The sequence below is a fragment of the Polyergus mexicanus genome, unplaced genomic scaffold (genome assembly GCF_030449975.1).
Source record: "Polyergus mexicanus isolate NDT 795.1 unplaced genomic scaffold, iyPolMexi1.0 SCAF_1, whole genome shotgun sequence".
NCBI classification, from domain to species: domain Eukaryota; kingdom Metazoa; phylum Arthropoda; class Insecta; order Hymenoptera; family Formicidae; genus Polyergus; species Polyergus mexicanus.
This window is the reverse complement of record NW_027223321.1, coordinates 11,765,660-11,780,211: the sequence shown is the minus strand read 5'-3', so window position 1 is coordinate 11,780,211 and position 14,552 is coordinate 11,765,660. Positions and strand designations below refer to the sequence as shown.

The 14,552-nt window shown below is 27.7% G+C and overlaps 3 protein-coding genes across 6 annotated transcripts; 2 read left to right on the top strand and 1 right to left on the bottom strand.

Moving 5' to 3' along the window:
• The first annotated feature begins 1,724 nt into the window (after positions 1-1,724).
• On the top strand, positions 1,725-8,184 carry Kri (uracil phosphoribosyltransferase krishah). Of its 3 annotated transcripts, none has more exons than XM_070299698.1 (8): positions 1,725-1,830; positions 2,911-3,063; positions 3,338-3,380; positions 3,676-3,825; positions 3,938-4,082; positions 4,177-4,307; positions 4,425-4,488; positions 7,805-8,184. In XM_070299698.1, exons 2-8 carry the CDS (start codon positions 2,936-2,938, stop codon positions 7,855-7,857), a joined length of 714 nt encoding a protein of 237 aa, XP_070155799.1. In that variant the 5' UTR covers positions 1,725-1,830; positions 2,911-2,935; the 3' UTR covers positions 7,858-8,184. The 3 variants fall into 3 exon arrangements, with proteins under 3 accessions (XP_070155799.1, XP_070155792.1, XP_070155796.1); XM_070299691.1 differs by lacking the exon at positions 1,725-1,830 and adding an exon at positions 2,000-2,134; XM_070299695.1 differs by lacking the exon at positions 1,725-1,830 and adding an exon at positions 2,465-2,616.
• Positions 8,185-8,277: 93 nt separating this feature from the next.
• LOC138935253 (SH3 domain-binding glutamic acid-rich protein homolog) lies at positions 8,278-12,510 on the bottom strand. 2 transcript variants are annotated; one of them, XR_011447230.1, is made up of 6 exons: positions 12,195-12,510; positions 11,338-11,520; positions 11,017-11,166; positions 10,396-10,436; positions 10,034-10,317; positions 8,278-9,931 (listed from the first exon to the last, which is right to left on the bottom strand). XR_011447230.1 is itself a non-coding variant. In XM_070299705.1 (5 exons), the coding sequence occupies exons 1-5, from the start codon at positions 12,237-12,239 to the stop codon at positions 10,149-10,151; spliced, it is 588 nt and encodes a 195-aa protein (XP_070155806.1). In that variant the 5' UTR covers positions 12,240-12,510; the 3' UTR covers positions 8,278-10,148. The 2 variants fall into 2 exon arrangements, 1 of the variants encoding a protein (XP_070155806.1); XM_070299705.1 differs by having other exon boundaries at positions 8,278-10,317.
• A 910-nt stretch (positions 12,511-13,420) lies between these two features.
• LOC138935228 (ribosomal protein L37A) lies at positions 13,421-14,271 on the top strand. The gene is made up of 3 exons (XM_070299682.1): positions 13,421-13,500; positions 13,742-13,870; positions 14,095-14,271. Exons 1-3 carry the CDS (start codon positions 13,498-13,500, stop codon positions 14,239-14,241), a joined length of 279 nt encoding a protein of 92 aa, XP_070155783.1. The 5' UTR covers positions 13,421-13,497; the 3' UTR covers positions 14,242-14,271.
• The last annotated feature ends 281 nt before the right edge of the window (positions 14,272-14,552 follow it).

Here is a 14,552-nt window from a genome sequence, read left to right as displayed (position 1 = left end):
AAAATTCAACAAAAGAAAAAAAGAAAAATTTTTTGCTAATCATGACAATATTTGGAGGAAGCTGTGCAAAACGAATCGGATTATGCGATATTCGAAGAGCTTAAATACGACAGACTGCAATGACAATTATATGAATATATATATATACATTTGTAAGAAAGAGAGAGAGAGAGAGAGAGAGGGAGGGTGGGAGGGAAGGTTGTAAGTATAACGAGAAAAACACCGGGCGTAAGGGCCAAACAGCAGTGTAATATTAAACAGACCGTATCCTTTTTAGAGATAATATTCCGGATACTCGTCAATAGTATTTCTTATTGATATATATATATAAATATTATATATAAATATATATATATATATATATATATATAAATATTTCTTATTGATATATATATATATATATATATAAATATTATTAAATATACAGCGCAAGAGATGTTATATAGGAAATGAAAAATATCGATAGAGTTTTATCCATCCACTATCAACTAGTTCAGTAGTCCTTGTGTGAAAATTGCGAATTTTTTTTCTTTTTTTTTTATTGTAAAATATTGTAAAAACTAATCAACAGAGTCGAGCGCGTGCGCGCGCGCGCATTCGTATACGTATAATATAAATTATATATATATATATATATATATATATATATATACTTATATACGCGCGCGCGAGATTGATCTCAATTCCGCGATTATGTGAAAAAACGCGTTCGGAATTTAAAAAACAATTTTAGATGCTATTGACCTAGTTGATCCGCAAGGAAAAAGACAGGAAGACCCCGATATACGCTGAAAATATTTCATTGTCGACATAGAGAAATATATAATTACTCATACAGAAAACATACGATTAGAAAGTAGTTTTATACATACATACAACACACACACCGAAAAGTATCAATACGAAATAAAAGAAAAACTTTTTACATAAAATGTATTCTCGTGTTTATTCGCTCTCGCATCGATATGATTTCTAAAGATTTTTTCCCCTTTATATTTCTTATGTTTCTCTTTTATCCCGATGAATTCAGACATAGGTATGAGAGAGATGTAAAGATTCACATATCGCATTAAAGAAAGAGAGAGAGAAGCAAAAATATGTAAAAATTCGAAAATATTCTTAATAATAATAACGCAGATGCAGGTAATACTGACGCGGAATGAATTACAAAATAATTTATACGTACATATCGACGACGATCGTGCATCAAAATTCTATTTTCTCGTTGCATCTCGGCGATGAGATGATAATGGCGGGAAGAGAATTCTGGGCATATCAAAACGGACGCAGGTCGCCACCGAAATCGCGATGCAATACATTACCGATGATCGTACGCGTTTGATCCGTCATGACGAACGTCTGACACGCGACGTCGCGACTTTTCACACGCGAGATTCATCATTTTGAATGATAACGATCGAGGGGAACACGGAGCCGGATTCGAATCACCGTTGCGGCGCGTTTCACAATGGCCGCGATTCGAGACGATATTGCGATTCTCGAAGCGTGCGTGTCGATCGTAGAAGAAAAGCTGCCAACCGCGGCAGAATTGCCAGCGAACTTTCCACTAGAGAATTTTTCACGACACTGTTTTCCTAGCTGATATAGTGGCGCTAACTAGATCCACTTTAGAGGCGGTGGAACTATATGGCAGACATTTTGATGCCATGGTAAAACAATCGGTTGGTTCATATCCGTGCTAGACTCATTTTGTGGATCAGAAAGGAGAAGAGAGAAAATATCAGGGCATTTATCCGTAAACTATAATAATCTACGTTTACGCGTAAACAATGTAAATTATGTGTAACATGTCATCTATGTCAACAATAGGTAATCTATGGATGAATATGGTTTGTCAAAGACTTATTTCTTTTTTTATATTTCATGCCTGAAACATAGGCCGGTTAGTCAGTTCTTATTTCAAGATCGTCTTAAGTAATGTCTTGAGATGTTAATACCGCTCTGTGATTGGTTTAGGGCATCTTAAAATTGTGCTTAAGACGGTCTTAAATATAAGAATTGACTATGAATACCGGCCATAATTACAAACAGAAATCTAAACAACCAAAGGCTGATGACAGGGGATAAAGGCGTCTGTCATAGTCGTGGACGTAAAAATAAGACAGAGAAAAACGTAAGTCGTAAAAGGCTATTATACAATAGCGTTACGTTTTTCTCTGCCTTACTTTACCAAAATCGATTATACATCAGATACATTATATTTTATAAAAGAATACTTTAATAATAACTTTTATTATCCCTATCCGTAATATATATTAGAATAATAAAATATCACGCACAGTTAATTAATAAAACATTAATAAATCCATAATATTTCTTCGCAATTTTGATTCACAATTATGGGTATCTAGCATACACATTATGCATCAACCGATTGTTTTACCGTAGCGTCGAAAAGTAATCTGATTCAGCCGGCTTTAAAATGAATCTAGTTGACGCTATTCTACCAGCTAGAAAAAGTGTTTTATGAAAAACGGCGACGTGACCCTTCTCAGGGTTCTCTCTGTTAGAAATATATGCGTGTAATATATTCGTGTGTATAAAATATAATATAAAAAAATTTGATCAACGGCTATATCTGGAAGAAAATGCGAGGTAGTCTAGTAGAAAAGTATCTCAATTAATTTTGAGACAAACACACATAAGCACGTAATAAAGGAACGACCAATCACATGTTTAATATTCTTATGCAGTAATCTTTGTATTAGACACATTGTGATTGGTTGATATTTCTCCATACATATATTTATGAAATACTATACAAATCTGTAATGTGCTGTGTGTGAGATCTTTCATTGCCTCTCATTCTTGGTTTCGATTTACTTGTAATCGTGTACCCACTGTAATCTGCTGTACATATTATTATTCATTTTACCGGTATCCTAACAGTGACACGTGGTGTAACGCGACCGTCATGGGAAGCGCGGACACCGCAACGAAATTGTTGAACGATAGTCACGAAATCGAGGAATACGGGACAAATCTGAAGATTCTACCCTGCAACAACCAGGTGAAAGAGTTGCAAACCATTTTGCGGGATAGGTAAGTAACACTGTCGCTGTATCTTTCCATTGAAAAATATACGTATATATTAAATCGTAATCGGAAGTAAATACGTAATAAGTTTTATTATTCAATTCTCTTTTGCAGTTTCTCGTTACCAGAAAAGCACATTGTAGATACTTGTCAAATTTTTAATTAAATAATCATATGTATATATTTCAATTGGATATGTACATATAATTAAATGCTAGGTTCTCTTTGTAGATTATTAGAAACGGTAGCCAGTTGCTTATTAATGGATCTCATTTTATAGGAATACCACAAGGAGCGATTTCAAGTTTTATGCCGATCGTTTGGTAAGACATGCTTGATTTTATGATATTATACATATTGCTGAAAGCATTCACTATATTTAGACTCCAATTAGAATTATAATATACATGTGTGATATAACACATTGTGCTGAAATCTTTTTTTGAACATTGTACTACTATACAAAATTTAAAAAAAATCATCTAGAGTTTAAATTAATAATTATTTAAGCTGTCAAGAAATAAAGTATATTGATTGTTCTAAATGGTTGTTCTTTGATAGATCTATGCTTATTTTATGAAAAAAATATTATATTGTAACTTCTTCTGAATATTTTAGATCAGACTTGTTATCGAAGAGAGTTTGAACCAATTGCCTTTTACAAAATGTGTGGTAACAACTCCAACTGGTGCCAAATATAAAGGTTTAAAATATCAGAAGGGAAATTGTGGTGTATCTATAGTAAGAAGTGGAGAGGCCATGGAACAGGTATTATATAATTAATACTAAACATATTATACATATATCATATCTAAAAGGTATCTGTATATGGATAAAAAAAAAAACTGCTTAACTATCATGGAATAAATGTTTTTTATAGGGTCTAAGAGATTGTTGTCGTAGTATCAGAATTGGTAAGATATTGGTAGAAAGTGATGCAGACACACACGAAGCTAGAGTAGTTTATGCTAAATTCCCAGATGATATATCTGAAAGAAAGGTTTTATTGATGTATCCAATAATGAGTGAGTTTCAAAAAATTTTTATATTGTAATAACCAAATATATACATAGCATTCTGGATTAAAATATTTGTAATATATTTATTATGTATATATAGGTACAGGAAATACTGTCATAAAAGCTATAGCTGTACTGAAAGAGCATAATGTGCTTGAAGAAAATATAATCCTGTCAAATTTGTTTTGTACACCAATCGCAGCCAAATCTCTAGTCACTGCCTTTCCTAAGGTAACTATCATCATATATTTCCATTTGCATTATAATAATGTGTAATTTAAATCTTTAGGTTTGATTATATATATATGTACATTTTCTTTAATAAATTATCTTTTTTTTGTTTTATAGATGAAGATTTTAACTTCAGAGATCCATACTGTTGCACCAAATCATTTTGGACAAAAATACTTTGGTACGGATTAATTATATTTCACTACTGCATAATATGCTAAAAGAAATATAATGCATAATAAAATCGAGAGAAAATCAATTAAGAATGATTGCATGTTAAAAAAATTATGCTAAATTCTGAATGCTATATCAAGCTAATTAATAGTTAAAATCATTTGTTATATGATATTTAACAGTGATATACAATATATTTAAAAAAAGCATTCTCTTTTTTTGTTATTTCTAAATATATATTTAAAAATTTACTTAGAAACAATTTTTGTACAATTTTTAAAATTTACGCTTTAATTATCTATTTTTCATCAAAAACAAATTTATTTTTATTTATTTATTATAATTTAGTTGTTATTTTTGATTATTATAATTCAAAATAGGTATATATATCTAAGATTATGTATTATTAGTATATATGTTTCATATGAAATTATATATTTATTTTGAGTGGTTTTAGGTATTAGCTGTAAACATTCTCTTGATTTTCTCTATTTACGATAAGACTGTAAGTAATACATTTGTTTTAAATGTACTTAGAATCGATTGAAAATACTGATTGAAATAACTGATATTTTTACAATGATATCTCTTCTATCAGACAACAATTTTTCGTCAAATTTTTCTAATCTTTTTGCGTTTTGTAGTAGACGTTATAGAAATATTATGAATTTTATATGTGCCATACTTTATACAAAATATTTGCATAAATTATCTCGCTTTAAGATAAACTGAGTATCATATGCAATAATACCAGTTCAGATATTGCATATATATACAAACATACATACGTATATACGCATTTCTTAAATACAAATTCATGGAATCATCGTCCTACTAAAAAATAAAAACAATTTGATAGATAAATAATTAAAAGCATGCAAACATAATACATTATTATTTTCAAAATTGTTTTATTTTTTGTTGTTTCATAAAAAATTGTTTGACCGAATTTGAAGAAACAAAGATCTTAACTGACATTAAAGTAGTAAGTACTGTAAATGAATGATATTAGGTTTTCTATATGCATAATATACGATATGTGTGCAATATTTGTATATAAGTATATAGAAAGAAAAAAATTTAAAAATCTATTACAGCTTTTTTTGTTATCAAATTTGGTTTAGATTTTATTACACTACATTTATATGCGTATTAGCATATAAATTTCATATAGAATAAAATTAATATCCACAATATTAATAAATTTTAACTTACATAATATAAAGCATAATTTTGTTGAATTTAACAGTACGTGCATATATTAATTATTAATTGAATACTTGTTTTTTAAAGTATAGTTTAATTAAAATAATATTGAAAATTTATTTCTTATGATTTGACTTAATTGTTGTCGAAAAAATAAATACCTCATTATATGTGTGTTACATAATATCTTGAAATAATACATTGTATGTATTATTTTTACTACATATATCTTACAGAGATTTTGTGAGAAATTAATCTGTTTAGATAATATAAATATTAATGTTTACAAAAAAGCATAATATGAAATGTGATAAAATACATTGAAATGTGTTAGAATGCATTAAAACAATCCTGAAGATGCAATGTTATAATAATTTAATAATTATACTGTTGTATGTTTTTGAAATTTATATTAAAAGAAACACACTGCATACATGTGAAAAGACATAAAGAAGTTTGTCATCCGAAATGCTATCAATAATTTATAAAAATTGAATAATTTTGATTCATTCTTGATTGTTGCATTTTATATGTAATTTTTAATCGAATATTTATATGTTAATGATATACATTGATACTTATAATTATATACATATTCTTCTTAGTACATTTTAGTCGAAAGGGGTACAAATGTTATTTACAATAGTTTAATATACATAAAATATAGTACATTTTAAAATGTTTAATGTGAAGAGAATTAAATAGTATAATGCATTATGTAATTTATTTATTTACTTGATGCCATATAAGTATTTTGATGCGATTAGGGAGAGATAGTCCTAATTGTTAATGTCAGTTAAGAGCAAAGAATGGTATATGTACAAGAGTACATATACGTTAAATACTATTCTGTATACAATATTTAATTTATGAAGACAAAATACAATTTATAGCTCAATAACTGAAAACTGGAAGAAAAAAGCATCTAAATCTTTATAAATTTTTGATATCAATAAAAAAAACACATAGGTATGCCCATTGAATGAGCTATGCAGCTTTTACATGCAAGTTTTAAAAAGTAATATAAAGAAATATATTTGATATTATTTTCAATATATATAAATAATAATTATTACATGTTTATTTAACAGCTAAAAAATCTCAGTTGCAATATTTTAAAGAAAAAAAATATCTCTAATCAAAAAAACATGTTCAAAATAGAATTTATTCTTTAAAAAATTTAGATTGCCTATAGAGCATTCTCTCTTATTAAACTATTTGCCTTATAACGTGCCTATGAAAAAGCTGCATTCCATAATTACAGCAATATCCTGGTAAGACCAACAATTCATGTAATGTAAATTTCCGTTATTGCAGATATGAGACGTTTTATATCCACATTATTTAAATTTTAAATTATAAGTTTATAAGTTTATTTACATTGTTTACCATCTTTTACGTATCAACAATAAATTTATTTAATAGATATATTGTATCAATGTTGATAAATACAGTTATATATATATTAATTATTAATTACTTAATATATCAAATAATATAAGTAAAATAAACTTTGTGAAAATAATCTACGTTTTATTTTTTTATTTATTTTTTTTTTATATTTTTAAATATAAAAATTTGTCGAAGAAAAAGAGCTTACATATCTAGTCTAACTTATGTTTTATCATATTTCCATTATCATTATAATAATGCAACTTAATTATAATTAAATAAAATAATTCTGCATTATTAATATTAATTATGTAAATCGTAAAATTTTTGTTGTATAAGTTTTTTTAATCTTCTTAATCAATTTATCAATTTCAATCAATCGTTAAATTTATTTTAGTTTTATTATTAGTAAAAATTGCCACAAAAATTTATCTATAAATTCATTAAAAGATTCATTTATGAATAATTTCTTAGTATATCCAAAATATCCTGGATTTTTCTCTTCAAATGATTAAAATATATATAAATACTGCTGTTATAAATAATATACATATAATGAATGATATATTATATATTTTATTGGTAATAAAAACATAATTTATAAAAATTTTTGTGTAATCAAATATTGTCAAATTTTCTTATTATAAAGAATTCTCTTTAAACATAAACACTTTTATATATGTTAAATATATATTATAAAAAAAAAAAACAATTATTGTTTTCAGGCTGTACTCGTGTCATAGTGGAGACACCAAATATACAAGAGAAAGATAATTGAGGAATTATATTTATATAGTATTATTGAAAGAATCTTAATTGAATTAATCAAGATTAGTAAATTTTTATTCTATAAAATAAAAAAATTTTATTGTGCATTATAAATTTTATAGATAAATCTCAGACTATATAGGTGTAGGTATTAGTTTTAATTCGAGAAAGTGTAAAAAATATTTTTAGATATTTTATATGTCAAGAAAGATATATTTTGTGTATGTTTTTATACTGCTTAAAAAAAATCAATATAGGCTTGTTATAAAATAACATGCATATATTTGAATATTATATTTATGAACTTACCATATTTGACAATGAAAAATAGAATTAATCAAATTCCCAAAAATATCTATTTAAATAATATAATATTTTTATTGTTTTGTGATATATGATTAGAAATAGATTTTTTAAGGATATATAAATGAAATTTTAAGCGCTTGAATTGTTATATTTATTAATAAATTCTTGTATGTATGTAACAATGATCGTTGTGATCCATATATATATACACACACACATATAATGTATAATGAATATTATCTTTGTAAATATGGTTACATCTAATGATCATATATATATCTAATGCAATGTTAAAATTTATTTTAACATTAATATAGTGAATCTTTATTATTACCGCTTCCCCATCTTTGTAATAAGAAAGACATATTGTTAAAAAGGAATAAAGCTTTGTCGTTATTCTCCTTCTTTAATTGCAGTAAATTATATATATCAATCATAAATTTAATGCACTGTGTTGAAGAATAGAATTATTATAACAAAAATAATGTTTTCTTTCATTTATTCATAACAAAGCAGTTTGTTATAGCAAATGCTGCATAAAGTTGAATTTTTTATGACAATGGTATTATTTGAATGATATATAAACAATAAAAGATTTATATAAGATATTAATCTTGTCTAGTATAAGAAGAAAACATGTGTCGTTAAAGCAATAAGAGAAATAATTTATATAGGCCTCTCGATTGCTACAACTGCCGCTATTATCATGTACTATTTTAGAAACATTAAAACTATCTCATATAAATAAGAGATTCCTCTTCTATTATTAAGAATTTATTGTGTTTTGTCTAAATAGTAGCAATTGTAAAAAATGTTTTTTCTCTTGTGAATTTTTATATATTATATATATTACAATATAACTTATAAACATCTGAAATCGTCAATTTTTTTGTGTTTTAAAGTAGAATTCTTTTTAAATATAAAAAACTTATAATCACGATCGATTAAAATCAAAGATTTTGATAGATTATGTTGAGTAGTAAATGTGAGTCATATGCACACATATCGATGAAATTATGTCATACCAGCATGAATCATAGTATATTACTTTTACTGTCATCACCAGTATATTCTGTCATATATATATAAGTAGAAATACGAATAAAAGTTTGTACAATAAAAATAGATATTTATAATTGAGCTATAAAAATCTAGAAATCTCTTCTCTTTTGTTCTTTTTTTCTTTAAAACTATATAATTCTCTTTAATACGCATGTAATATATAATAAGTTGAAGAAAAATCAATGACTTTTTACAGCATATTTGGAAAGATTGTTTTTATATCTTAACGCAATGAAATATTCAAATAACAAGTCAAAATTATCTTTAATACTGTACATATTTGAGACTTTTTAAATGTATAATATAAATATCAAAATTTTCTCATATATAACATTCAATTATATTTTCAGACCTAAACAAATCCGATTTATAATAGAAATATATCTATATATTTATCCTCATATATCTCAAATAATATTATATGTGTGTTGTGTATATGCATCTGTTGCTTTATCCTATATATATATTTTTTTTATTTGCAAAATAATAATCAAAAAGTTGCATACTTAATGGAAAACAAAAAGGTAAAAGAAAAATATATATTTTAATTTCATTGTCGAAAGTGCTGCAATATATTGAGTGTGGTGCAGTGTGTGAAACAATGCAAAATAATAAACAATAAAGGTGAAGACGTATATAAAGATAGCAATATGAAGAAATTGTCTCATATCAAACCTGTTGAAAAACAGACATTGGTGTGTGAAGACGCGTTTGATCTAAAATACAAAGTATATTCTATAAAAGTATGTTCTCTATGCGTGTCACTTGTACTGTTCATTCAGCAGACTTTCCAATACAGAATATTATCTTGGCAGTACCTTCATTCAGCCTTAGTAATGTAATAAACGTAGCTTTGTAAAATACGCTTGTGGGTGGAAAAGGAAGGATGTATGGAATATATCCCAATTTTACATATGGGTATATCTTTCATATCTATTCCTCTTTCTCTTGGTCGTCGGATTTTTCTTCATTTTTATCTCCATTATCTTCGGCATGTTCACCTTCGTCACTAGTAATAATTTTTGTCGCGCTATCTACTTCAGTCGGTTTAGAGTCATCTAAGGCTTTATTCTCGCTGTTTAAAGTTGTTCTTTCTGGCAAACTAAAGAAGATAGTATTATAAATTTTTCTAATGTTTAATATATTTTTATATTATAATAATATGTTTATTCTCAGTTACCTGTCGGAGAGTACTATATCTGCTTCTTTGTCCGCAGAAGGCTGAAAGAGAAACAGATATGTTAGATAGAAACTATAATATGAATTTAATAATAAAGTCATAAAGCTAGTAAATATCAAAAAAGTGAGAGGAAAAGAGAAATAGATGAGAGAAAGTCTTCTCTCATGTATACATGTGTGATAAATTAAAATAATTATACAGCTAAGAATGCTTTATTGCTACAAAATTACAAAATATAGCATTTATTAATGTATATATACCATCATGTTAGTTCCTTTTAATATATATATATAGTAAATAAAAAAAATAGTTTCTCAACATGTATGTGTTGTACACGTGTCAAACATTAAATACATTGCTAGAAATAGCAGTTAGGCATGTATTTATTGTTTGACACATGTACAACATATACATGTTGACAAACTATTTTTTTATACTTTCTATTTATATGCTGGAAATAGCGATTAGTCATGTATTTATATTGTTTGGCAATCTATAGTTTGGCAGTTTTGAATTTTTCTTCTCATAAAGGAAAGTATATATATACTTTTCTTTGTGATGTATATAATTGAAAAACGAATTAACAAAACTCTTCTAAGCTAACAAAGGGAATAGTATTACCTCTCGACTTGAAGTATTTCCATTCTCTTGAATCCCATCACTCTGAGATTTTGAATCAAGAGTGATTTCTGCAGTACTGATTGCTGGGGTTACTTTCAAAAACTTTTCCAATTCATCCAATTCGTTTGCTAAATCAAAGTCTTCATAATCCTGCAAAATTTAATTGCTTATATGTATTGCATTAGAAATGTGATATTTCATTTAGATAATTATCTTTGCTTTTGTGTTTCATGTATACAACATACTTGTAGAATTAATATGCATTATTTGAAAATAACAAGATTAAATTATAAACAGTATAAAAAGAGAAAAGGCAATTACTCCACAATAATCATCCTCATTAAATATTTGCGGTGGCAATGGATACTTGTTGGTTCTTGCATTACTATTAGCTTGCATGAATTCTTTGTCTAATTCCTTGCCCGGCTCTGTTATATCAATAATCTCATATTCCACATTTTTACTATCTAGAATCATCGTCACACGTTGTTGTCTTTTCTTCACCTGTAACGTATTTACATAATTCAAAACTTTAGACTTTCACTAGTTTATAATACACAAACATGCAGCTACTTGAATTTATTAGAATTGATTGTAAATATAACATGCAACCTATATCTACATACATAATTTATTCAGAAATGATAAATATTAAATAAAAATTAATGTTAAGTATCATACAATTTTATAATAAGATGGAATCAGTTCTAATTTTTTTACATTATATTCTTATAATAATAAAATTTAAACAATAGTATGTACATATTATTGCAAAATATTAACTTTTGATCAACAATAATAACTATCACAATGATAATAATTAACATGATCAACAAATACCTGCAACATATTTAATAATTAAAAATCAAAAGCATCACGCGGATTCATTTTGTCATATAATGTAACATTTTGCTAGCACTGTCAAACTAAAATCTACATAACAAATTCGACTCCGTCGCTGCTCCGACTTTATTGAAATAAACGAACCCCGACGAGGTTCGTGATGTGATCAGCTGTTAATAAAGTTTACATCGTTTACATCGTTCGTACTGTAACTTGATACAGCGACGACGACGGTGATCTAGCGCGCGCGATGTCAGGTCAGGTCAGGATGAAAGCGTCGCAGCATCCCGACATCGAGTATCGCGCGATCGTCATCGCCGAGAGCCAATACTCACTTCCTTGTTGCCGCTGATACCCGATATGTAGATTTTGACCACCATCGTTGGCTGTACCACCGGCTGGCTGGCTGGCTGCCTGGGACACGACGACGTACACTCTCTCGCTGCGCTCCGATCCGATTAGCGATCGGACGTACGGAAGTACGGGAACACCACGGACAACTCTGTAGACCACCAACAACCGGTCGCTCCTGACGTTATTAGCCGATTACACTAGCTTACACGCTGACGCGTAACAGACTGATTTTAACGAGCGAAAGACGGGCCGGCCCAAGTCCGAGCTCTCTGCTGCTCGCCTGCCTGATCTACGTCATTCAGGGGGCAGGGGGGCCGATTCTCTCTCTCTCTCTCTCTCTCTCTCTCTCTCTCTCTCTCTCTCTCTACTCTCTATTGCCGCACCCCAGGGATGAATAACACGCTTTTCTTATGCTGCGACGTAATATGTTTACAATAGTATTTAAAAAAAAAATTTTTTTTTAGAAATAAATTGAGTTAAAGATATATATTACATATGTCAAAATTTTCAGAGATATCGACAATTTTTTATTAATTAAAAATTTACGCTTATAATATTTTTATATATACGTTCCTGTGTTAGACAATTTTATCGATAATTTATATTGTTGACTAGCATCAGTTTGAATGAAATTAAATTAGCGAGAAATTTTTTTTTCCGTGTTTGCAAACACGCGTCTCTATAATTTGATATAAAATGTATAATCTTTCACTTAATCTTATATTTTAATATACCTTAAATATAAAAAAAAAATTAAACTCCTTGTATTAAAAACTATTACATGATTTTTATACACGTAATATACGTATATATATATATATATATATATATATATGTAATAAAAAATAATTTATGTAATTTATTCGCCAAAAATATTTTTGTACCAATATTGATTAAAAAAGAAGATTATATTATATACAAGAATTTTATTACGTATTTCATTTTGTTGCGCAATATATATGCTTTAATTATATTTTTAATAGTCGGGTTAGATATATATGCTGGTGAGAGAAAGACAGACATTGTGTTTTTAGAAAATGATGGGATCCATATTAAATGGACGAAACATAGTTTAGAATTTCCACGGCTGATATTTAATTGAAAGATTTTCTATTAATTAATTTCAAAAATTGTTAAGTTTCTCCCGCGCTCATTTGAATTCAATGATGTTGCGATTCATTTCCTTTCGGCAAACTTCCGGCGTTGACATTCCGGCCTCTCCAATTCTCCATCGCTCTCTACCTTTTTCCGGTTCTTTGCAAAAGTGTTTTACATCTATTCAAAATGGTAAGATATTTTTCATCAAATTTTGTATATCAAATCTTATCGAAATATGCATGACATTGATTGCCGAACAGAAGTGATTGCTTTCGAGAAACTTTTAACGTATATATTTTATCGAAGAGTGTCAACTCCGCGTGACTGTACAAGATATAACCTAAATAGTGGGGTTATGTTTTGGAGGCAATCTTGCATCGAGCTAGAATATTGTCAAAGATACGTATAGCATATATTTTACAATTAACAGGCCAAACGCACGAAGAAGGTCGGAATCACCGGTAAATATGGCACCCGCTACGGTGCTTCCCTTAGAAAAATGGTGAAAAAAATGGAAATCACACAACACAGCAAGTACACTTGCTCTTTTTGCGGCAAAGTAAGTAATTTTTACGCTTTAAAAATTAATTCTATAAAATGTCTGGAAAAAGATAAAATTTTAAATCATCTTAGTATATCTTTTAAAATTAAGATTTTTCTAAGAAATGCATTTATTTCATCTTATAAATATATCATGGATCATTTATATTTATAATATTATCTAATGATTTATAATAAGTAAAGCATGAAAGAAATCCAACTATGTTGTTCTGCTTTTGATAGGAGGCAATGAAACGCAGCGTTGTAGGAATTTGGTCATGCAAACGATGTAAAAGGACAGTTGCTGGTGGTGCATGGGTATATTCCACAACTGCTGCCGCTTCAGTAAGATCAGCAGTGCGCCGATTACGTGAAGTTAAGGAACAATAAACATATATAATAAATATCTTTTTGTCAATATTTACTGTGAATTTGTTTTCTTTAATGCAAACCGGTTATTCTTAATTGATTCTTGTGTACTTAAATGACAAATTTACATTATATTTCATTAAAGTGACAGCTTTTAGTTTTTTTATGCTTATGGTGGCTGAACACATAAAAACAAGTTATTTTTTTATTGCATTTTTTATTGATTTATTATTTATGGAACAGAAATTGTTTAATAATACAAAAAAACTCGTTTTTTTTAAACAGATTCTAAGAAATGATTTTAAACATGAATATATGATAGTAAATATATA